This window comes from Salvelinus alpinus, chromosome 12, assembly GCF_045679555.1.
Source record: "Salvelinus alpinus chromosome 12, SLU_Salpinus.1, whole genome shotgun sequence".
Taxonomy (NCBI): domain Eukaryota; kingdom Metazoa; phylum Chordata; class Actinopteri; order Salmoniformes; family Salmonidae; genus Salvelinus; species Salvelinus alpinus.
In genome coordinates this window covers 45021984-45048386 of record NC_092097.1, presented here as the reverse complement: position 1 = coordinate 45048386, position 26403 = coordinate 45021984, and the positions used below count along the sequence as shown (strand labels likewise).

The 26403-nt window shown below is 46.0% G+C and overlaps 2 protein-coding genes across 3 annotated transcripts in view; one reads left to right on the top strand and one right to left on the bottom strand.

Moving 5' to 3' along the window:
* The window catches only part of LOC139536218 (disks large-associated protein 4-like), a 238615-nt gene that overhangs the window by 117355 nt on the left and 94857 nt on the right, over nt 1-26403 (top strand). The gene's annotated exons all lie outside the window — the stretch shown is intronic.
* The window catches only part of LOC139536220 (GTPase IMAP family member 7-like), a 58744-nt gene that overhangs the window by 30026 nt on the left and 2315 nt on the right, over nt 1-26403 (bottom strand). Inside the window, exon 2 of one of the 2 annotated variants that reach the window (XR_011667275.1) lies at nt 25709-25790. Coding sequence is in view for 1 of the 2 variants with exons in the window: in XM_071336551.1 (XP_071192652.1) it covers nt 24929-25696 (768 nt within the window). In the remaining variant the exon portion in view is untranslated. Of the gene's footprint in view, nt 1-24465; nt 25791-26403 lie in introns of those variants that run through there. The other variant, XM_071336551.1, reaches the window with a different exon arrangement.

The window sequence follows — 26403 nt, the reverse complement described above, 5'->3', positions numbered from 1 at the left end:
CTAGTCTCTCTCAGACCATGTAGCTAGTCTCTCAGACCATGTAGCTAGTCTCTCTCAGACCATGTTGCTAGTCTCTCTCAGACCATGTTGCTAGTCTCTCTCAGACCATGTTGCTAGTCTCTCTCAGACCATGTTGCTAGTTTCTCTCAGACCATGTATCCAGTCAAGAGGCAGACCCATATCATCCTTCTATCCAGTCGGTGTCTTTCAGTTTATCTTGTCCCAGTCTGTCTTTCTATCTTTCTGACCATTTGACCATCTTTCTGTCTGTCTGTCACAATCTACAGTATACAGTCTGTGAGTCTATATTTATTTATTTATTTTATTTCACCTTTATTTAACCAGGTAGGCCAGTTAAGAACAAGTTCTCATTTACAACTGCGACCTGGCAGTCTATCTGCCACAATCTTGTGGGGGTGTGGGACGGTAGCACCTGGCCAACATCCGGTGAAATTGCAGAGCGCCAAATTCAAATTAAATTACTATAAATATTTAACTTTCATGAAATCACAAGTGTAATACATCAAAATAAAGCTTAACTTGTTGTTAATCCAGCCGCCGTGTCAGATTTCAAAAAGGCTTTACGGCGAAAGCAAACCATGTGATTATCTGAGGACAGCGCTCAGCACACAAAACATTACATACAGTTACCAGCCAAGTAGATTAGTCACAAAAGTCAGAAATAGCAATAAAATTAATCACTTACCTTTGATGATCTTCGTATGGTTGCACTCACAAGACTCCCAGTTACACAATAAATGTTTGTTTTGTTCAATATAGTCCCTCTTTATATCCAAAAACCTCAATTTTGTTGGTGCGTTTTGTTCAGTAATCCAATGGCTCAAATGCGGTCACGAGGCAGACGAAAATTCCAAATAGTATTCGTAAAGTTCGTAGAAACATGTCAAACGATGTTTATAATCAATCCTCAGGTTGTTTTTTGCCTAAATAATCGATAATATTTCAACAGGACAATAGCGTCGTCAATATAAAAGGAAAACAAGAAAGGCGCGCTCTCGGTCGTGCGCAGGAAACAGCTCTGGGGACATGCCACTATCCACTGACTCAAAGTTGTCATTCCTCCTAAGTTTTCAGAATAAAAGCCTGAAACAATGTCTAGAGACGGTTCACAACTAGTGGAAGCCATAGGGAACGGAATCTGGGTCCTATCCCTTTAAATGGTGGATAGGCTTTCATTGGAAAAACAGCCATTTCAAAATAATGGCACTTCCTGGATGGACTTTCCTCAGGTTTTCACCTGCCATTTCAGTTCTGCTATACTCACATACATTATTTTAACAGTTTTAGAAACTTTGGAGTGTTTTCTATCCAAATCTGCTAATTATATGCATATCCTAGCTTCTGGGCCTGAGTAGCAGGCAGTTTACTTTGGGCACGCTTTTCATCCGGAGGTGAAAATAGTGCCCCCTACCCTAGTGAGGTTATAATTTTGCCAGACCCCAGGAAGAGTAGCTGCTGCCTTGACAACTGCTAATGGGGATCCATACGAAATACAGTCTGTCTGTCTGTCACAATCTATACAGTCTCTCTGTTGATGTCTGTCTGTCTGTCTGTCTGTCTGTCTGTCTGTCTGTCTGTCTGTCTGTCTGTCTGTCTGTCTGTCTGTCACAATCTATACAGTCTCTCTGTTGATGTCTGTCTGTCTGTCTGTCTGTCTGTCTGTCTGTCTGTCTGTCTGTCTGTCTGTCTGTCTGTCTGTCTGTCTGTCTGTCACAATCTATACAGTCTTTCTCTCTCTCTCTCTCTGTCTGTCTCCATCTTGGCTGTGTCCATCTTATGTAACCCCCAAATTAAGGCCCTTTTCCAAAGCTTTCAAATGTATCTTCCAGTTGTTACTGAGCCATTGATTACTTCCATTGAGCGAGCAAGGATGGGTCGGTGGGTGGATGGATGGACGGATGCATTTCCATTGTTTTTGAATAGGTCCTTGGTATAAAAACATCCCAGCCTGTCCTCCCTCCGTGAATGAGGACAGAGGAGAGGAACGGAGGGGAGAGGAAGGTGGAGTAGAAAGAGAGGGATGTGATTGATGCATTTGTCTGTCTCCACTGTCGCAGCCGGGGGAGTAGACTGATTGGCAATTTCCTTGAGTCAGAGAGCAGAACTTCTCTTCCCTACCTCCTTCTCCTCTATCTCTTTCTCCCCTTTTCCTTCATTATGTTCTCATCCTATCCTCTTGGACTCAAAAACAACAAACAAACAACACATATGCTCTACTGTACCTCAACTGGCCTACTGTACCTCAACTGGCCTACTGTACCTCAACTTGCCCACTGTACCTTACTGGCCTACTGTACCTCAACTGGCCTTCTGTACCTCAACTGGCCTACTGTACTTTAAGTGACCTTCTGTACCTCAACTGGAATTCTGTACCTCAACTGGTCTACAGTATCTCAACTGGCCAACTGTATCTCAACTGGCCTACTGTACCACAACTGGCCTACAGTACTTCAACTGGCCTACTGTACCTCAACTGGCCTACAGTACCTCAACTGTCCTACTGTACCTCAACTGGCCTGCAATACATCAACTGGCCTACAGTACCTCAACTGGCCTACAGTACCTCAACTGGCCTACAGTACCTCAACTGGCCAACTGTACCTCAACTGGCATACAGTATCTCAACTGGCCTACTGTACCTCAACTGGCCTACTGGGTTACTGTACCTCAACTGGCATACAGTACTTCAACTGGCCTACTGTACCTCAACTGGCCTACTGTACCTCAACTGGCCTACTGTACCTCAACTGGCCTGCAATACATCAACTGGCCTACAGTACCTCAACTGGCCTACAGTACCTCAACTGGCCTTCTGTACCTCAACTTGCCTACAGCACCTCAACTGGCCTACTGTACCTCAACTCGCCTACTATACCTCAACTGGCCTACTGGGTTACTGTATTTCAACTGGTCTACTGTACCTTACTGGCCTACTGTACCCAAACTGGCCTTATGTACCTCAACTGGCCTACTGTACCTTACTGGCCTACTGTACCCAAACTGGCCTTCTGTACCTTACTGGCCTACTGTACCTCAACTGGCCTGCAATACATCAACTGGCCTACAGTACCTCAACTGGCCTACAGTACCTCAACTGGCCTACTGTACCTCAACTGTCCTACTGTACCTCAACTTGCCTACTGTACCTTACTGGCCTACTGTACCTCAACTGGCCTTCTGTACCTCAACTGGCCTACTGTACCTCAACTGGCCTGCAATACCTCAACTGGTCTACAGTACCTCAACTGGCCTACAGTACCTCAACTGGCCTACAGTACTTCAACTGGCCAACTGTACCGAAACTGGCATACAGTATCTCAACTGGCCTACTGTACCTCAACTGGCCTACTGGGTTACTGTACCTCAACTGGCCTACAGTACCTCAACTGGCATACAGTACCTCAACTGGCCTACTGCACCTCAACTGGCCTACTGTACCTCAACTGGCCTACAGTACCTCAACTCGCCTACTATACCTCAACTGGCCTACTGGGTTTTACTGTACCTCAACTGGTCTACTGTACCTTACTGGCCTACTGTACCCAAACTGGCCTTCTGTACCTCAACTGGCCTTCTGTACCTCAACTGGCCTACTGTACTTTAAGTGACCTTCTGTACCTCAACTGGAATTCTGTACCTCAACTGGTCTACAGTATCTCAACTGGCCAACTGTATCTCAACTGGCCTACTGTACCACAACTGGCCTACAGTACTTCAACTGGCCTACTGTACCTCAACTGGCCTACAGTACCTCAACTGTCCTACTGTACCTCAACTGGCCTGCAATACATCAACTGGCCTACAGTACCTCAACTGGCCTACAGTACCTCAACTGGCCTACAGTACCTCAACTGGCCAACTGTACCTCAACTGGCATACAGTATCTCAACTGGCCTACTGTACCTCAACTGGCCTACTGGGTTACTGTACCTCAACTGGCATACAGTACTTCAACTGGCCTACTGTACCTCAACTGGCATACAGTACCTCAACTGGCCTACTGTACCTCAACTGGCCTGCAATACATCAACTGGCCTACAGTACCTCAACTGGCCTACAGTACCTCAACTGGCCTTCTGTACCTCAACTTGCCTACAGCACCTCAACTGGCCTACTGTACCTCAACTCGCCTACTATACCTCAACTGGCCTACTGGGTTACTGTATTTCAACTGGTCTACTGTACCTTACTGGCCTACTGTACCCAAACTGGCCTTATGTACCTCAACTGGCCTACTGTACCTTACTGGCCTACTGTACCCAAACTGGCCTTCTGTACCTTACTGGCCTACTGTACCTCAACTGGCCTGCAATACATCAACTGGCCTACAGTACCTCAACTGGCCTACACTACCTCAACTGGCCTACTGTACCTCAACTTTCCTACTGTACCTCAACTTGTGTACTGTACCTTACTGGCCTACTGTACCTCAACTGGCCTTCTGTACCTCAACTGGCCTACTGTACCTCAACTGGCCTGCAATACCTCAACTGGTCTACAGTACCTCAACTGGCCTACAGTACCTCAACTGGCCTACAGTACTTCAACTGGCCAACTGTACCGAAACTGGCATACAGTATCTCAACTGGCCTACTGTACCTCAACTGGCCTACTGGGTTACTGTACCTCAACTGGCCTACAGTACCTCAACTGGCATACAGTACCTCAACTGGCCTACTGCACCTCAACTGGCCTACTGTACCTCAACTGGCCTACAGTACCTCAACTCGCCTACTATACCTCAACTGGCCTACTGGGTTTTACTGTACCTCAACTGGTCTACTGTACCTTACTGGCCTACTGTACCCAAACTGGCCTTCTGTACCTCAACTGGCCTTCTGTACCTGAACAGGCCTACAGTACCTCAACTGGCATTCTGTACCTCAACTGGCCTTCTGTACCTCATCTGGCCTGCTGTACCTCAACTGGCCTACTGTACCTCAACTAGCCTTCGGTACCTCAACTAGCCGACTGTACCTTACTGGCCTACTGTACTTCAACTGACCTTCTGTACCTCAACTAGCCTTCTGTACATCAACTGGCCTACTGTACCTCAACTGGCCTACAGTACCTCAACTGGCCGACTGTACCTCAACTGGCCTACAGTACCTCAACTGGCCTGCAATACATCAACTGGCCTACTGTACCTCAACTGGCCTACAGTACCTCAACTGGCCGACTGTACCTCAACTGGCCTACAGTACGTCAACTGGCCTACTTTACCTCAACTTGCCTGCTGTACCTCAACTGGCCTACAGTACCTCAACTGGCCGACTGTACCTCATCTGGCCTACTGCACCTCAACTGGCATACAGTACCTCAACTGGCCTACAGTACCTCAACTGGCCTACTGTACCTCAACTGTCCTACTGTACCTCAACTTGCCTACTGTACCTTACAGGCCTACTGTACCTCAACTGGCCTTCTGTACCTCAACTGGCCTACTGTACCTCAACTGGCCTGCAATACATCAACTGGTCTACAGTACCTCAACTGGCCTACAGTACCTCAACTGGCCTACAGTACTTCAACTGGCCAACTGTACCGAAACTGGCATACAGTATGTCAACTGGCCTACTGTACCTCAACTGGCCTACTGGGTTACTGTACCTCAACTGGCCTACAGTACCTCAACTGGCATACAGTACCTCAACTGGCCTACTGCACCTTAACTGGCCTACTGTACTTCAACTGGCCAACTGTACCGAAACTGGCATACAGTATGTCTACTGGCCTACTGTACCTCAACTGGCCTACTGGGTTACTGTACCTCAACTGGCCTACAGTACCTCAACTGGCATACAGTACCTCAACTGGCATACAGTACCTCAACTGGCCTACTGCACCTCAACTGGCCTACTGTACCTCAACTGGCCTACAGTACCTCAACTCGCCTACTATACCTCAACTGGCCTACTGGGTTACTGTACCTCAACTGGTCTACTGTACCTTACTGGCCTACTGTACCCAAACTGGCCTTCTGTACCTGAACAGGCCTACAGTACCTCAACTGGCATTCTGTACCTCAACTGGCCTTCTGTACCTCATCTGGCCTGCTGTACCTCAACTGGCCTACTGTACCTCAACTAGACTTCGGTACCTCAACTAGCCGACTGTACCTTACTGGCCTACTGTACTTCAACTGACCTTCTGTACCTCAACTAGCCTTCTGTACATCAACTGGCCTACTGTACCTCAACTGGCCTACAGTACCTCAACTGGACTACTGTACCTCAACTGGCCTACTGTACCTCAACTGGCCTTCTTTACCTCAACTGGCCTACTTTACCTCAACTCGCCTGCTGTACCTCAACTGGCCTACTGTACCTCAACTGGCCTACAGTACCTCAACTGGCCGACTGTACCTCAACTGGCCTACAGTACCTCAACTGGCCTGCAATACATCAACTGGCCTACTGTACCTCAACTGGCCTACAGTACCTCAACTGGCCGACTGTACCTCAACTGGCCTACAGTACGTCAACTGGCCTACTTTACCTCAACTTGCCTGCTGTACCTCAACTGGCCTACAGTACCTCAACTGGCCGACTGTACCTCATCTGGCCTACTGCACCTCAACTGGCATACAGTACCTCAACTGGCCTACAGTACCTCAACTGGCCTACTGTACCTCAACTGTCCTACTGTACCTCAACTTGCCTACTGTACCTTACTGGCCTACTGTACCTCAACTGGCCTTCTGTACCTCAACTGGCCTACTGTACCTCAACTGGCCTGCAATACATCAACTGGTCTACAGTACCTCAACTGGCCTACAGTACCTCAACTGGCCTACAGTACTTCAACTGGCCAACTGTACCGAAACTGGCATACAGTATGTCAACTGGCCTACTGTACCTCAACTGGCCTACTGGGCTACTGTACCTCAACTGGCCTACAGTACCTCAACTGGACTACTGTACCTCAACTGGCCTACTGTACCTCAACTGGCCTACTGTACCTCAACTGGCCTTCTTTACCTCAACTGGCCTACTTTACCTCAACTGGCCTACTGTACCTCAACTCGCCTACAGTACTGCAACTGGCCTACAGTACCTCAACTGGCCTACTGTACCTCAACTGGCCTACAGTACCTCAACTCGCCTACTATACCTCAACTGGCCTACTGGGTTTTACTGTACCTCAACTGGTCTACTGTACCTTACTGGCCTACTGTACCCAAACTGGCCTTCTGTACCTCAACTGGCCTTCTGTACCTGAACAGGCATACAGTACCTCAACTGGCATTCTGTACCTCAACTGGCCTTCTGTACCTCATCTGGCCTGCTGTACCTCAACTGGCCTACTGTACCTCAACTAGCCTTCGGTACCTCAACTAGCCGACTGTACCTTACTGGCCTACTGTACTTCAACTGACCTTCTGTACCTCAACTAGCCTTCTGTACATCAACTGGCCTACTGTACCTCAACTGGCCTACAGTACCTCAACTGGCCGACTGTACCTCAACTGGCCAACAGTACCTCAACTGGCCTGCAATACATCAACTGGCCTACTGTACCTCAACTGGCCTACTGTACCTCAACTGGCCTACAGTACCTCAACTGGCCGACTGTACCTCAACTGGCCTACAGTACGTCAACTGGCCTACTTTACCTCAACTTGCCTGCTGTACCTCAACTGGCCTACAGTACCTCAACTGGCCGACTGTACCTCATCTGGCCTACTGCACCTCAACTGGCATACAGTACCTCAACTGGCCTACAGTACCTCAACTGGCCTACTGTACCTCAACTGTCCTACTGTACCTCAACTTGCCTACTGTACCTTACTGGCCTACTGTACCTCAACTGGCCTTCTGTACCTCAACTGGCCTACTGTACCTCAACTGGCCTGCAATACATCAACTGGTCTACAGTACCTCAACTGGCCTACAGTACCTCAACTGGCCTACAGTACTTCAACTGGCCAACTGTACCGAAACTGGCATACAGTATGTCAACTGGCCTACTGTACCTCAACTGGCCTACTGGGTTACTGTACCTCAACTGGCCTACAGTACCTCAACTGGCCTGCAATACATCAACTGGCCTACTGTACCTCAACTGGCCTACAGTACCTCAACTGGCCGACTGTACCTCAACTGGCCTACAGTACGTCAACTGGCCTACTTTACCTCAACTTGCCTGCTGTACCTCAACTGGCCTACAGTACCTCAACTGGCCGACTGTACCTCATCTGGCCTACTGCACCTCAACTGGCATACAGTACCTCAACTGGCCTACAGTACCTCAACTGGCCTACTGTACCTCAACTGTCCTACTGTACCTCAACTTGCCTACTGTACCTTACTGGCCTACTGTACCTCAACTGGCCTTCTGTACCTCAACTGGCCTACTGTACCTCAACTGGCCTGCAATACATCAACTGGTCTACAGTACCTCAACTGGCCTACAGTACCTCAACTGGCCTACAGTACTTCAACTGGCCAACTGTACCGAAACTGGCATACAGTATGTCAACTGGCCTACTGTACCTCAACTGGCCTACTGGGTTACTGTACCTCAACTGGCCTACAGTACCTCAACTGGCATACAGTACCTCAACTGGCCTACTGCACCTTAACTGGCCTACTGTACTTCAACTGGCCAACTGTACCGAAACTGGCATACAGTATGTCTACTGGCCTACTGTACCTCAACTGGCCTACTGGGTTACTGTACCTCAACTGGCCTACAGTACCTCAACTGGCATACAGTACCTCAACTGGCATACAGTACCTCAACTGGCCTACTGCACCTCAACTGGCCTACTGTACCTCAACTGGCCTACAGTACCTCAACTCGCCTACTATACCTCAACTGGCCTACTGGGTTACTGTACCTCAACTGGTCTACTGTACCTTACTGGCCTACTGTACCCAAACTGGCCTTCTGTACCTGAACAGGCCTACAGTACCTCAACTGGCATTCTGTACCTCAACTGGCCTTCTGTACCTCATCTGGCCTGCTGTACCTCAACTGGCCTACTGTACCTCAACTAGACTTCGGTACCTCAACTAGCCGACTGTACCTTACTGGCCTACTGTACTTCAACTGACCTTCTGTACCTCAACTAGCCTTCTGTACATCAACTGGCCTACTGTACCTCAACGGGCCTACAGTACCTCAACTGGACTACTGTACCTCAACTGGCCTACTGTACCTCAACTGGCCTTCTGTACCTCAACTGGCCTACTTTACCTCAACTCGCCTGCTGTACCTCAACTGGCCTACTGTACCTCAACTGGCCTACAGTACCTCAACTGGCCGACTGTACCTCAACTGGCCTACAGTACCTCAACTGGCCTGCAATACATCAACTGGCCTACTGTACCTCAACTGGCCTACAGTACCTCAACTGGCCGACTGTACCTCAACTGGCCTACAGTACGTCAACTGGCCTACTTTACCTCAACTTGCCTGCTGTACCTCAACTGGCCTACAGTACCTCAACTGGCCGACTGTACCTCATCTGGCCTACTGCACCTCAACTGGCATACAGTACCTCAACTGGCCTACAGTACCTCAACTGGCCTACTGTACCTCAACTGTCCTACTGTACCTCAACTTGCCTACTGTACCTTACTGGCCTACTGTACCTCAACTGGCCTTCTGTACCTCAACTGGCCTACTGTACCTCAACTGGCCTGCAATACATCAACTGGTCTACAGTACCTCAACTGGCCTACAGTACCTCAACTGGCCTACAGTACTTCAACTGGCCAACTGTACCGAAACTGGCATACAGTATGTCAACTGGCCTACTGTACCTCAACTGGCCTACTGGGTTACTGTACCTCAACTGGCCTACAGTACCTCAACTGGCATACAGTACCTCAACTGGCCTACTGCACCTCAACTGGCCTACTGTACTTCAACTGGCCAACTGTACCGAAACTGGCATACAGTATGTCAACTGGCCTACTGTACCTCAACTGGCCTACTGGGCTACTGTACCTCAACTGGCCTACAGTACCTCAACTGGACTACTGTACCTCAACTGGCCTACTGTACCTCAACTGGCCTACTGTACCTCAACTGGCCTTCTTTACCTCAACTGGCCTACTTTACCTCAACTGGCCTACTGTACCTCAACTCGCCTACAGTACTTCAACTGGCCTACAGTACCTCAACTGGCCTACTGTACCTCAACTGGCCTACAGTACCTCAACTCGCCTACTATACCTCAACTGGCCTACTGGGTTTTACTGTACCTCAACTGGTCTACAGTACCTTACTGGCCTACTGTACCTCAAACTGGCCTTCTGTACCTCAACTGGCCTACTGTACCTCAACTGGCCTACAGTACCTCAACTGGCATTCTGTACCTCAACTGGCCTTCTGTACCTCATCTGGCCTGCTGTACCTCAACTGGCCTACAGTACCTCAACTGGCCTACAGTACTTCAACTGGCCGACTGTCCTTACTGGCCTACCGTACTTCAACTGACCTTGCACCTCAACTAGCCTACTGTACATCAACTGGCCTACTGTACCTCAACTGGCCTACAGTGCCTCAACTGGTTGACTGTACCTCAACTGGCCTACAGTACCTCAACTGGCCTGCAATACATCAACTGGCCTACTGTACCTCAACTGGCCTACAGTACCTCAACTGGCCGACTGTACCTCAACTGGCCTACAGTACGTCAACTGGCCTACTTTACCTCAACTTGCCTGCTGTACCTCAACTGGCCTACAGTACCTCAACTGGCCGACTGTACCTCATCTGGCCTACTGCACCTCAACTGGCATACAGTACCTCAACTGGCCTACAGTACCTCAACTGGCCTACTGTACCTCAACTGTCCTACTGTACCTCAACTTGCCTACTGTACCTTACTGGCCTACTGTACCTCAACTGGCCTTCTGTACCTCAACTGGCCTACTGTACCTCAACTGGCCTGCAATACATCAACTGGTCTACAGTACCTCAACTGGCCTACAGTACCTCAACTGGCCTACAGTACTTCAACTGGCCAACTGTACCGAAACTGGCATACAGTATGTCAACTGGCCTACTGTACCTCAACTGGCCTACTGGGTTACTGTACCTCAACTGGCCTACAGTACCTCAACTGGCATACAGTACCTCAACTGGCCTACTGCACCTCAACTGGCCTACTGTACTTCAACTGGCCAACTGTACCGAAACTGGCATACAGTATGTCAACTGGCCTACTGTACCTCAACTGGCCTACTGGGTTACTGTACCTCAACTGGCCTACAGTACCTCAACTGGCATACAGTACCTCAACTGGCATACAGTACCTCAACTGGCCTACTGCACCTCAACTGGCCTACTGTACCTCAACTGGCCTACAGTACCTCAACTCGCCTACTATACCTCAACTGGCCTACTGGGTTACTGTACCTCAACTGGTCTACTGTACCTTACTGGCCTACTGTACCCAAACTGGCCTTCTGTACCTGAACAGGCCTACAGTACCTCAACTGGCATTCTGTACCTCAACTGGCCTTCTGTACCTCATCTGGCCTGCTGTACCTCAACTGGCCTACTGTACCTCAACTAGACTTCGGTACCTCAACTAGCCGACTGTACCTTACTGGCCTACTGTACTTCAACTGACCTTCTGTACCTCAACTAGCCTTCTGTACATCAACTGGCCTACTGTACCTCAACGGGCCTACAGTACCTCAACTGGACTACTGTACCTCAACTGGCCTACTGTACCTCAACTGGCCTTCTGTACCTCAACTGGCCTACTTTACCTCAACTCGCCTGCTGTACCTCAACTGGCCTACTGTACCTCAACTGGCCTACAGTACCTCAACTGGCCGACTGTACCTCAACTGGCCTACAGTACCTCAACTGGCCTGCAATACATCAACTGGCCTACTGTACCTCAACTGGCCTACAGTACCTCAACTGGCCGACTGTACCTCAACTGGCCTACAGTACGTCAACTGGCCTACTTTACCTCAACTTGCCTGCTGTACCTCAACTGGCCTACAGTACCTCAACTGGCCGACTGTACCTCATCTGGCCTACTGCACCTCAACTGGCATACAGTACCTCAACTGGCCTACAGTACCTCAACTGGCCTACTGTACCTCAACTGTCCTACTGTACCTCAACTTGCCTACTGTACCTTACTGGCCTACTGTACCTCAACTGGCCTTCTGTACCTCAACTGGCCTACTGTACCTCAACTGGCCTGCAATACATCAACTGGTCTACAGTACCTCAACTGGCCTACAGTACCTCAACTGGCCTACAGTACTTCAACTGGCCAACTGTACCGAAACTGGCATACAGTATGTCAACTGGCCTACTGTACCTCAACTGGCCTACTGGGTTACTGTACCTCAACTGGCCTACAGTACCTCAACTGGCATACAGTACCTCAACTGGCCTACTGCACCTCAACTGGCCTACTGTACTTCAACTGGCCAACTGTACCGAAACTGGCATACAGTATGTCAACTGGCCTACTGTACCTCAACTGGCCTACTGGGCTACTGTACCTCAACTGGCCTACAGTACCTCAACTGGACTACTGTACCTCAACTGGCCTACTGTACCTCAACTGGCCTACTGTACCTCAACTGGCCTTCTTTACCTCAACTGGCCTACTTTACCTCAACTGGCCTACTGTACCTCAACTCGCCTACAGTACTTCAACTGGCCTACAGTACCTCAACTGGCCTACTGTACCTCAACTGGCCTGCAATACATCAACTGGCCTACTGTACCTCAACTGGCCTACAGTACCTCAACTGGCCGACTGTACCTCAACTGGCCTACAGTACGTCAACTGGCCTACTTTACCTCAACTTGCCTGCTGTACCTCAACTGGCCTACAGTACCTCAACTGGCCGACTGTACCTCATCTGGCCTACTGTACCTCAACTGGCATACAGTACCTCAACTGACCTGCAGTACCTCAACTGAACTACAGTATCTCAACTGGCCTACTGTACCTAAACCGGCCTACTGGGTTACTGTACCTCAACTGGCCTACTGTACCTCAACTGGCCTACAGTACCTCATCTCGCCTACTGTACCTCAACTGGCCTACTGGGTTACTGTACTTCAACTGGTCTACTGTACCTTGCTGGCCTACTGTACCCAAACTGGCCTTCTGTACCTTACTGGCCTACTGTACCTCAACTGGCCTTCTGTCCCTCTACTGACCTTCTGTACCTCAACTAGCCTTCTGTACATCAACTGGCCTACTGTACCTCAACTGGCCTACAGTACCTCAACTGGCCTACTGTACCTGAACAGGCCTACAGTACCTCAACTGGCATTCTGTACCTCAACTGGCCTTCTGTACCTCATCTGACCTACTGTACCTCAACTGGCCTTCGGTACCTCAACTAGCCTACTGTACCTTACTGGCCTACTGTACTTCAACTGACCTTCTGTACATCAACTGGTCTACTGTACCTCAAGGGTCCTACTGTACCTCAACTGGCCTAAAGTACCTCAACTGTCCTACTGTACCTCAACTACCTCAACTGGCCTTCTGTACCTCAACTGGCCTACTGTACCTCAACTGGCCTACTGTACCTCAACTGGCCTACTGTACCTCAACTGGCCTTCTGTACCTCAACTGGTCTACTGTACCTCAACTGGTCTACTGTACCTCAACTGGCCTACTGTACCAAATGTTTTACTGTTACTGTAATATATGCTGAGCAGGAGTGTGCAAAGCTGTCACAAAGGCAAAGGATGGTTACTTTGAAGAATCTCAAATATAAAATATATTTTGATTTGTTTAATCACTACATGATGTGTTATTTCATAGTTTTTATTTCTTCACTATTATTCTACAACATAGAAAATAGTAAAAATAAAGAAAAACCCTTGAATGAGTAGGTGTGTCCAAACCTTTGCTTGGCGCCAATTGCAGTCGTTGCCGTGGTGACGGGCGGCTCATCCCAGCTGATGTGTTGATAGGTTGACAGATGGCCATTAGTGTATTATGGTGACATCATGAGGGGATTGGTAAACTGACTGACATAGTTTTCTGAGAGGGAGGGGCCCCTGACCCTGTCACACTACTGTCACACTGCCACCCTACTCACACTCCCAAACAGGAAATGCTGAACGTGACCTCCGATACCATCTGTCAAAAGAGGAAGTGCTCTTCCCCTTCCCTTCCTGTGGAAGGTCAACGTCATGTGACTAGATCAGAACGGCCGCCATGACCCCTGAATGCTGTGGATTTGCTAAGCATTTTGAAATGGATCACAGTTAGTTTGGGCTTATTGTGTAGATTTTAAGGATTTAATAGCCTAGATATGTTGTTTGTTCATTAAAATAATGTTATTTGTTTATACTGCAGTTGGCATGAGATTATGTGTGTATCCTGTTGATGGAGAGATAAACTGCTGTAGTGAGTGCTTTGGGTTGATCATGTGGATTTTTGGACCATGTGTAAATAGTGTAATAGGCTTTTCATTGTACTGATTTGGAATATATTCCACTTTGGTCTTAATGGAATAGTATGCACAGATGGGGTTACAGCACAGAGTTATGCTGTTTTATCTGCTGGGGTTCTTCTGCTGTGTGTGTGTGTGTGTGTGTGTGCGTGCGTGCGTGCCTGCGTGCGTGTGGGCGCGTCTCTATTAGCCTCAGCTCTGCTCTATGCGCGCGGCACTTTGGGATAGCTGCCCATGTCCGTTTTATCCTCCCTTGCTAAATAAACACCCATTGTGCTACACACACACACACACCCACGCATGCACACACGCACAAATGTACACACACACACACACAATCATGAGAGGCTGAAAGTAAAATAGCACAAGACTGGGACAACCTCATAACGTTGCTCCAAACTGCCGCAACAGACGTCAGCATTGCCTAATTTAAAGGGAAGCTCTCTTGAAATAGGGTGAGTTCCTATCTGGGATTCAAGTACACTACCCTGTTGACTTCACTCTCTTCAATCTGATTGGACTGGATTGGAGTAAGGAAGTGTCATAACAATAGGGTATTCCATCCTGTTGCTCTCACCTCTCCATCTATCCACCTCAAATCCACAAGGGGAAGTCAACAAGGTTAGAGGGTAAGGATTCATGTTTTCAGAGTGGAACTCAGACCATGCTCTCTACTTGTTCAGAGTGGACCTCAGCCCTGCCATCTACTTGTTGTCACAAATGAGAGGTAAACACATTTCATGGCTAAATCACCACTAGTTGAAGCATCCCTTTTAAGCTGTTAGTTCATTCTCTCTGTTGTGGCTTATAACTTGGGATATATCTGAGATTCAGAATAGGAGCTATAGACAGTATTAGGTAAATATACTTTTTTATACATATCTTATGCCATATATGCTATACACTGAGTGTACAAAACATTAAGAACAACTGCTCTTTCCATGACATAGACTGACTAGGTGAATCCACGTGAAAGCTATGATCCCTTATTGATGTCACTTGTTAAATCCATTTCAATCAGTATAGATGAAGGGGAGGAGACAGGTTAAAGAATTATTAAGCCTTGAGACAACTGAGACATGGATTGTGTATGTGTGCAGTTCAGAGGGTGAATGGCCAACCAAAAAGATTTAAATGCCTTTGACTGGGGTAGTAGGTGCCAGACTCACTGGTTTGTGTCAAGAACTGCAACGCTGCTGTGTTTTTCACAATCAACAGTGTGTTTCAAGAATGGTCCACCACCCAAAGAACATCCAGCCAACATGACACAACCGTGAAAAGCATTGGAGTCAACATGGGCCAGCATCCGATGGGCCAGAGTCCATGCCCCGATGAATTGAGGCTATTCTGAGGGCAAAAGGGGGTGCAACTCAATATTAGTGTTCCTAATGTTCCTTTGTACAGTCAGTGTATATGCCATAGCATGAGGCAAATAACTGCCGAGCACCAATATATTTATATTATACTAATTTAAAATGATCATTAGTTCCATTGCTGTAAATGGCTCTACCTTCCGTTAACAGACCCAAATTAAATCCATTCCACACAACCACGCTAAATACTGACGTAATAATTCAGTGTCCGTGTTCACATCTTAGCTTTTAAATTTACAATCTTTCGAGGGCACAGAAGTTCTCCATTCGTCCCCAACATTGCTGGTGAAGCAATGCTTCTGTCTTTCAGTGTGTGTGTGTATGTGGGTATGGGTGTGTGTGTGTGTGTGTGTGTGTGTGTGTGTGTGTGTGTGTGTGTGTGTGTGTGTCTGCCTCATGGCCTTCAGAGATTGTCTGAAATGAATTGGCCATCCCTCAGAACAGAGGAGTGGTACATTAATAGCTGTGAAAATAGTCCAGAGCCCAGTACTGACGTATACAGCGTAGTGTAATTAGGACACGGTTAGCACAAGCTACTGCTGCCTCACACACACGACTGCCCACAGACACACACACACATATTTAGTTAAATAAACAATCTCAGGGACACACACATAGTCTACATATTGTATCTTCTTTCACCTCTCTTTCTCTTGTCATTGTTTTTTCTCTTGCCCTCCAGCTCTCTATTTCTCCTCCTTCTCTCCCTTTCTCTCTCATCATATCCCTTCGTCCATCTCTCCCTTTCTCTCTCATCATATCCCTTCATCCTTCTCTCCCGTTCTCTCTCATCATATCCCTTCGTCCATCTCTCCCTTTCTCTCTCATCATATCCCTTCCTCCATCTCTCCCATTCTCTCTCATCATATCCCTTCCTCCATCTCTCCCGTTCTCTCTCATCATGTCCCTTCATCCATCTCTCCCTTTCTCTCTCATATCCCCACGTCCATCTCTCCCTTTCTCTCTCATCATATCCCTTCATCCATCTCTCCTGTTCTCTCTCATCATATCCCTTCAACCATCTCTCCCTTTCTCTCTCATCATATCCCTACGTCCATTTCTCCCTTTCTCTCTCATCATATCCCTACGTCCATCTCTCCCTTTCTCTCTCATCATATCCCTTCATCCATCTCTCCCTTTCTCTTTCATCATATCCCTTCGCCCATCTCTCCCTTTCTCTTTCATCATATCCCTTCATCCATCTCTCCCTTTCTCTCTCATCATATCCCTTCGCCCATCTCTCCCGTTCTCTCTCATCATATCCCTACGTCCATTTCTCCCTTTCTCTCTCATCATATCCCTTCATCCATCTCTCCCTTTCTCTCTCATCATATCCCTTCGCCCATCTCTCCCTTTCTCTTTCATCATATCCCTTCGCCCATCTCTCCCTTTCTCTCTCATCATATCCCTTCATCCATCTCTCCCTTTCTCTCTCATCATATCCCTTCATCCATCTCTCCCTTTCTCTTTCATCATATCCCTTCGCCCATCTCTCCCGTTCTCTCTCAACCTCTTTCATTTTACAACACATCTTCTAATTCAGCATTTAGCTTTAGATCTTTTAGTTTTTTACCAGTGTCACCACACCTCTCGTTTGCACCTCTCTCTGTATTATCCTTCAAATGTACATAGAATTTTCAGGTGTATCTATCAAATGTTATTTGTATACTGCTTTGTAAGTTTAGCATTCCGAATTGAGAAATGATTGATGTTGGTAGTTGGTATGGAAACATGTGGCTGCCAATATTCATTCAGGTTGAAAAGCTTATTGGATAGTGACTAATCAATAACACCGGTTTTGGCATATATATCCGTCCATAATTTGAGATGGGTATTGTGTAGTATTGTGTCTCCTGTGGGGCTTTATTGCTCCTGATGGCCCAGTCACACTTCACTTTATAAAAATGACCTTGCAATGACCAATCCTAAAGAGTTTCTGAGCTAAAACGTTTGGGATCCACCTGATACTAAAGGAGGCTCCAATGCCAACCGGATCCTTGAAGAAAATGTATATTTCCCAACAAGGCTTATATCCGACAGCTTACATCTGAGAGACTCTTGGTGGCTTTTACACTTGGAGTTTATCACCTCTAACAGCAAAACAACCAAATGGACTTTGTGTACAAAGATTTCACAATAAGATAAAACAATAATGAGGCATTTTTACACCTGTTATTGTATTAAAACACCACGTTGATTTTAATGGATTCCCCATATTAAAACGGTATATTATGATTCTCTCTGTGTAGAAGTTTCCCTTTAGTACAGATCTGGGATCAGCTTAACCATTCCATATCTTAACCTTATCCAATAGGTATTAAAAACACACAAATGCAAAAACAGACCTTAGAGAAGTGTCTAGGGGCAAATCCACCCCACTCCATATGAATTCAGGGAGATAGTGCTGTTTGTATTGGATAATATCACCCCCTAATGGTTAGAAGGGCACATTGTTTCTATGTTTGTGAATGGAAATGTGGTGAGGTCAGGGATTGGACACCATGCCAAACTCTCCCTTCCCATTGGACCACGAGCAGATGGCAGCTCCCCTGTGCACGAGGCAGGGAGAATTCTCCTCCCATAAGCCGGTAGCAGGGCATGCACACACAAAAGCAGACATATTGACACAGATATACACACAGACACATTGACAGAGGTAAAAACACAAAACATCCAGATACAAATACACAGAGAGACAGAGACACAGACTCAAATACAAAAACAAGCAGACAGACAAACGGACACGCACGCACGCAAGCACACACCCACACACCCACACACACACACACACACACACACACACACACACACACACACACACACACACACACACACACACACACACACACACACACACACACACACACACACACACACACACACACACACACACACACACACACACACACACACACACACACACACACAGTTCAATTGGTCCTCCAGGCCTGCCTTTGATGCAGCTAACTGCATACTAATGCTTTCTGCTCACCCCTCCTTTATCTCTCTCTATCTACTCTCTCCTCTTGAATCACCTCTTCTTTCTCTGTTAAAGAGATGTTATGGCTATAATGGTAGCAGGAGTTATACAGTATCTATACCATTGTGCTGGTTATAGATGGCTTATAATAGTCATATTTTTGTGGACCGGGGTACTAAATGTTTGAAGAAATAGTGGGATTGTAAGTCGCATTGGATAACAGCGTCTGATAAATGACTAAAATGTCAATGTTATTTCCTACCACACGTTTCTTCATAATGAAAAGTCCATCGGACCACATTGACCTCGCTGCTCTATCAATCATCGCAGAAGCAGCTAGACCCAACTCAATACTTTCAGTAAATAGAGAAATAGCTGAATCAATTATCTCCTACCACTGCCTGTGCTTCTATATTTTCAACCGCATGGACTCACTCATTCAATTATATTATATAATTTATTACAGTAACAGACAGAACTGCATACAGAAAATAAAATCAGAGTAGGCTAGCTACCTAACCCAGGTCTATTCCATACACAGGGCTAAGTCATAGTAGTCTAGCTACCTAACCCAGGGCTATTACAAACACAGGGCTAAGTCAGAGTAGGCTAGCTACCTAACCCAGGTCTATTCCATACACAGGGCTAAGTCATAGTAGTCTAGCTACCTAACCCAGGGCTATTACAAACACAGGGCTAAGTCAGAGTAGGCTAGCTACCTAACCCAGGTCTACTACAAACACAGGGCTAAGTCAGAGTAGGCTAGCTACCTAACCCAGGTCTATTACAAAAACAGGGCTAAGTCAGAGTAGGCTAGCTACCTAACCCAGGTCTATAACAAACACAGGGCTAAGTCAGAGTAGGCTAGCTACCTAACCCAGGTCTACTACAAACACAGGGCTAAGTCAGAGTAGGCTAGCTACCTAACCCAGATCTATTACAAACACAGGGCTAAGTCAGAGTAGGCTAGCTACCTAACCCAGGTCTATTCCAAACACAGGGCTAAGTCCTAGTAGTCTAGCTACCTAACCCAGGTCTATTCCAAACACAGGGCTAAATCAGAGTAGGCTAGCTACCTAACCCAGGTCTATTCCAAACACAGGGCTAAATCAGAGTAGGCTAGCTACCTAACCCAGATCTATTCCAAACACAGGGATAAATCGGAGTAGTTTAGCTACCCAACCCAGGTCTATTCCAAACACAGGGCTAAATCAGAGTAGGCTAGCTGCCCAACCCAGATCTATTCCAAACACAGGGCTAAATCAGAGTAGGCTAGCTACCTAACCCAGGTCTATTCCAAACACAGGGCTAAGTCAGAGTAGGCTAGCTACCTAAACAAGGTCTACTACAAACACAGGGCTAAATCAGAGTAGGCTAGCTACCTAACCCAGGTCTATTCCAAACACAGGGCTAAGTCAGAGTAGGCTAGCTACCTAACCCATGTCTATTACAAACACAGGGATAAATCAAAGTAGGCTAGCTACCTAACCCAGGTCTATTACAAACACAGGGCTAAATCCGAGTAGTCAAGCTACCTAACCCAGGTCTATTACAAACACAGGGATAAATCCGAGTAGGCTAGCTACCTAACCCAGGTCTATTCCAAACACAGGGCTAAATCCGAGTAGGCTAGCTACCTAACCCAGGTCTATTACAAACACAGGGATAAATCCGAGTAGGCTAGCTACCTAAACAAGGTCTACTACAAACACAGGGCTAAATCAGAGTAGGCTAGCTACCTAACCCAGGTCTATTCCAAACACAGGGCTAAGTCAGAGTAGGCTAGCTACCTAACCCATGTCTATTACAAACACAGGGATAAATCAAAGTAGGCTAGCTACCTAACCCAGGTCTATTACAAACACAGGGCTAAATCCGAGTAGTCTAGCTACCTAACCCAGGTCTATTACAAACACAGGGATAAATCCGAGTAGGCTAGCTACCTAACCCAGGTCTATTCCAAACACAGGGCTAAATCCGAGTAGGCTAGCTACCTAACCCAGGTCTATTACAAACACAGGGATAAATCCGAGTAGGCTAGCTACCTAACCCAGGTCTATTACAAACACAGGGCTAAATCTGAGTAGCCTAGCTACCTAACCCAGGTCTATTACAAACACAGGGCTAAATCTGAGTAGGCTAGCTACCTAACCCAGGTCTATTACAAACACAGGGATAAATCTGAGTAGGCTAGCTACCTAACCCAGGTCTATTCCAAACACAGGGCTAAATCCGAGTAGGCTAGCTACCTAACCCAGGTCTATTACAAACACAGGGCTAAGTCAGAGTAGGCTAGCTACCTAACCCAGGTCTATTACAAACACAGGGCTAAGTCAGAGTAGGCTAGCTACCTAACCCAGGTCTATTACAAACACAGGGCTAAATCTGAGTAGGCTAGCTACCTAACCCAGGTCTATTACAAACACAGGGATAAATCTGAGTAGGCTAGCTACCTAACCCAGGTCTATTCCAAACACAGGGCTAAATCCGAGTAGGCTAGCTACCTAACCCAGGTCTATTACAAACACAGGGCTAAGTCAGAGTAGGCTAGCTACCTAACCCAGGTCTATTACAAACACAGGGCTAAGTCAGAGTAGGCTAGCTACCTAACCCAGGTCTACTATAAACAAAGGGCTAAATCCGAGTAGGCTAGCTAGGCTGAAGACTCTGTGAGGCTGGATGAGACCTAAGCATAATTATAAGACATCTTTCTAATCACGTATAGCATATTGACTCTATTAAATCTTCACAAATGTGTGTGTATCTTCACTGACAGTCTGTAACTTGCCACTATTTTGGCCTAATGCTTGTCACAGATGACAACAGCAATTAACATTCAGGAGGCTACACTAAGTCAAGCCGCGTGGCAGGATGTGATATGAGACAGTCAGCTAAATGTGCTGTGAATTGATTGTGAGGAGTTGACCCTCTAGGCTATCAATCGGCGTAGAGATTGTATTTAGAGTTCTCTGTTACATTAAATGAGCATGTGTAGGATGCACGTTAATAGCAGTAGGATAGAAGTGGCAGTTGGTTGTGTGTGGAGAGATGCGCTAAGCTAATCATCACTTGTGTGGGGAGAGATGCGCTAAGCTAATCGTCGGTTGTGTGGACGGGTGTCGTAATGAATGATAGTTAGGCTACTCTCTGGGAGCTGGGTTATTGAGCATGTGTGTGCATTCTTTCCTGTGTGTGTGCATTCTTCCTGTGTGTGTGTGTGTGTGTGTGTGTGTGTGTGTGTGTGTGTGTGTGTGTGTGTGTGTGTGTGTGTGTGTGTGTGTGTGTGTGTGTGTGTGTGTGTGTGTGTGTGTGTGTGTGTGTGTGTGTGTGTGTGTGTGTGTGTGTGTGTGTGTGTGTGTGCATTCTTCCTGTGTGTGTGTGTGTGTGTGCATTCTTCCTGTGTGTGTGTGTGTGTGTGCATTCTTTCCTGTGTGTGTGTGTGTGCATTCTTTCCTGTGTGTGTGTACGCCAGTGTGTGCATTCTCGCTGCACCATCAGCATCATTAATCTCATTTGCCTATAAGTAAATCACACTCCATTTTCATGGGGCTGTGAATTAATGGATATAATCCGTGAGGTATTTGTTTGTCTGTTGCTATCATTTGCAGTCAGCCTAATAGTACTGAGCTTCATGCATCTATCCTATTTTATTCTTCCCTCTTTATGGGTGTTCAAGGTTGTTAGCATGTGATTGGAGAGTAACACGATTTATAACATATGTCCTATTCCTAGATTACATTGAATAAATCAAGCAATTTTTTCGGTCTAATTAGCTTTTTGTGCAGCAGCTGAGCTTGTATTTCTTTTGTCCTCGGTCAGAATCCCCTCAACTTGTATTCGGGGGTCAGAACTAGGGGCCGTATGTATTCTAACTATCAACTTGATACTGCATGACATTTTTATATCACGCTATTAAAACCATATCAAATCAAAAAACAATATCCTGACACATGAAGTTTTTGAGAGTGCGTATAGAAACGTATACAACGGGTGGGTCTAATCCTGAATGTTGATTGGTTAAAAGCGGATTCCAGACGGTGTCAATTTTTTTTCAACATTTTTGACCCTTGACCCTAGATATTCATTGTTGACCCCATAACTATGTAAATATATATATATATATATATATATATATATATATATATATATATAAAAAAACAGCTACAGGCTTAAACTTGTTCAGTTGAAGTCGGAAGTTTACATACACTCCACAAATTTCTTGTTAACAAACTATAGTTTTGGCAAGTCGGTTAGGACATCTACTTTGTGCATGACACAAGTAATTTTTCCAACAATTGTTTACAGACAGATTATTTCACTTATAATTCACTGTATCACAATTCCAGTGGGTCAGAAGTTTACATACACTAAGTTGACTGTGCCTTTAAACAGCTAGGAAAATTCTAGAAAATGATGTCATGGCTTTAGAAGCTTCTGATAGGCCAATTGACATCATTTGAGTCAATTGGAGGTGTACCTGTGGATATATTTCAAGGCCTACCTTCAAACTCAGTACCTCTTTGCTAGAACTGTTTGGCCATAATGACCATCGTTATGTTTGGAGGAAAAAGTGGGAGGATTGCAAGCCGAAGAACACCATCCCAACCGTGAAGCACGGGGTGGCAGCATCATGTTGTGGGGGGTGCTTTGCTGCAGAAGGGACTGATGCACTTCACAAAATAGATGGCATCATGAAGAAAGAAAATTATGTGGATATGTTGAAGCAACATCTCAAGACATCAGTCAGGAAGTTAAAGCTTGGTCGCAAATGGGTCTTCCAAATGGACAATGACCCCAAGCATACTTCCAAAGTTGTGGCAAAATGGCTTAAGGACAACAAAGTCAAGGTATTGGAGTGGCCATCACAAAGCTCTGACCTCAATCCTATAGAACATTTGTGGGCAGAACTGAAAAAACGTGTGCAATCAAGGAGGCCTACAAACCCGACTCAGTCACACCAGCTCTGTCAGGATGAATGAGACAAAATTCACCTAACTTATTGTGGGAAGCTTGTGGAAGGCTACCCGAAATGTTTGACCCAAGTTAAACAATTTAAAGGCAATGCTACCAAATTCTAATTGAGTGTATATAAACTTCTGACCCACTGGGAATGTGATGAAAGAAATAAAAGCTGAAATAAATCATTCTCTCTACTATTATTCTGACATTTCACATTCTTAAAATAAAGTGGTGATCCTAAATGACCTAATCCTTTACGAGGATAACATTTAAGGAATTGTGAAAAACTGAGTTTAAATGTATTTGGCTAAGGTGTATGTAAACTTCTGACTTCAACTGTATATGGGGTTCATTCCTTTGACTCTGCTGTTCCATTTTCAATTGTAAAGTAGCAGAACTCCCTGTGATAAAAAGACATACACCCCAGTGGAGGAGGATGGCTCATTATAATGGCTGGAACGGAGCCAATGGAATGGCATCAAAACACATAGAAACCATGTGTTTGATGTATTTGACATCCTTCCACCAATTCCGCTCCAGACATTAACATGAACCTGTCCTCCCCAATTAAGGGGCCACCAACCTCCTGTGATACACCCCCATTTAACATTTTACTGCAGTGGGCTAAATCAGGAAACAAAATCCACTTTGAAACAAAAGTATACACCTCACACACATGGCTATGGTCTTTAAAAAAAGAAGACACGTACCATGTCAGATATAGAGTTGAAACATATTCCATTTTGAGTTTGCATCCCAATATTACACTTTAAATACATCACAGAAAACTGAAATACAACAAAACCGTTTGACATAGAAACACTGTATATTCTGATTTTACATTTTTTTGGTGTTTATTAATTATGAAGAATATGAATAACATTCCACTCGTGAGCCCACTAGAGGGCGATTTGGTCATTTGACTGCAGGAAAGGGCTACTACTTTACTAATAAATAGATACTGTACATATACTATATATCCCCATTAAATTCCAATTAGACCCCGTTCAAACTGGAGCAAACATATCTTAAAGACAGTTGTAAAACAACATGAAGTACAGTATACAGTCGAAAACATAATAAACGTTTAACTAACTGAACACACCCCTGGTGTTTTAAAGGCCAAACATCTCCTTAGTACATTCATACCCCTGGCTGAGGCGTCCAACTAGACCTGCTGCCATTCATATTGGTGAATAATAAAATGCCCCTGCTAACGTTACAGCTGCCCCACCAAGTGCTGCCCATTGACAGTATTTCCACATCTCTTCTCTGATCTTTTCCTGTGCCTTCTCATAATCCTCATAGGTGTAGTGCTTTCCTCCATTATCCTCCACTATCTGCTCTATCTTCCTCAGCAGCTCTCTGACCTGAGTGTAGTTCTTTCTCTTGACATTGATGATTGAGTGATATCTGTTCCCACAGCTTGTAACAAGTTTCCGCAGCTCCTTGCTCTCTTTCAGAAACTCAGAAACTGATTTGCTCCCTATCTGATCTTCACCAGTGAACAGCACCATGGTGTACATTGAGGCATCTTCCCCAAAGTTCTCCCGGATCCACTTCACAGCGTTCCTTTCCTCCTCTGTGAACCTCCCCAGCCTGATCACCAGCAGGAACTCATGGGGCCCTGGAACTGACATGTAGATGCATCTTTCTAGTTCACTTTTCATTTGTTCTACACTCATTGTTGTGTCAAAGAGTCCTGGCGTGTCAATCACATTGATCTTCATCCCATCCACCTCTTCACTCCCTTTCTCACACTTTGCAGTGACAGAATCAGCGTTGGCCTCCACTTTAAACACCTCTCTCCCCAGGATAGTGTTTCCTGTTGCACTCTTCCCCACTCCAGTCTTACCCACCAGAACAAAAAGTGGGGGATGCTTGAGTTGATCATAAAAGCAAGCTTCTAGATAAGATAGAGAAGAACATGTGTTCTGTATGCATGTGAGCATGTGGATGCGTACCTTGACATTGACCAGTGAAGATTTGCAGACACAGTGTTACCAGCAATAGAATCACTGGAGTCCTTCCTCTTCCTTGTGCCATCTCAAACCAAAATCACAGAAACAGACAATTATGTCATTAGTAAGGTTGCAAAGTTCTGGTAAATTGTCCCAAACACCCAGGTTTTACAGAAATCCCGGTTGTAAGATTCCTGGGTTCAGGAAGGAAAAAAAGGGAAATCCCATTATCCTACAACCAGGATTTGTGGAAAACCAGGGAATTTGGGGAAAATTACTGGAATTTTGCAACCCTGGTCATTACCAACAAAACCAGTCCATTGGATAATGTATGGGATAATTGGATAATGTATGGCCGCGTTCACAGATGGTTAAACCAATTATAATTTCTTCTTAGCTGATTGATATAACGATCTAAACAATAGGCTTACTCTGCTTCACATCACCTGCCATCACATGGTTGGAGAGTTATCCAATAGAGCCCAGAGAGTGTTCTTCAATGGAAGCTTCTCTGACATGAGAAATGTAGTGCGTTGGGCCGTTACTCTTCTCTATTCCTACAAATGATGTGCCACTGGTCTTACACCAAGCTGGAATGACTATGTATGCCGATGATTCCTCATTCTACATGTCAGCACCCAAAGCCAGTGAGCTCACTGACATTCTAAATAAGGAGTTACAGTCAGTATCAGAATGGG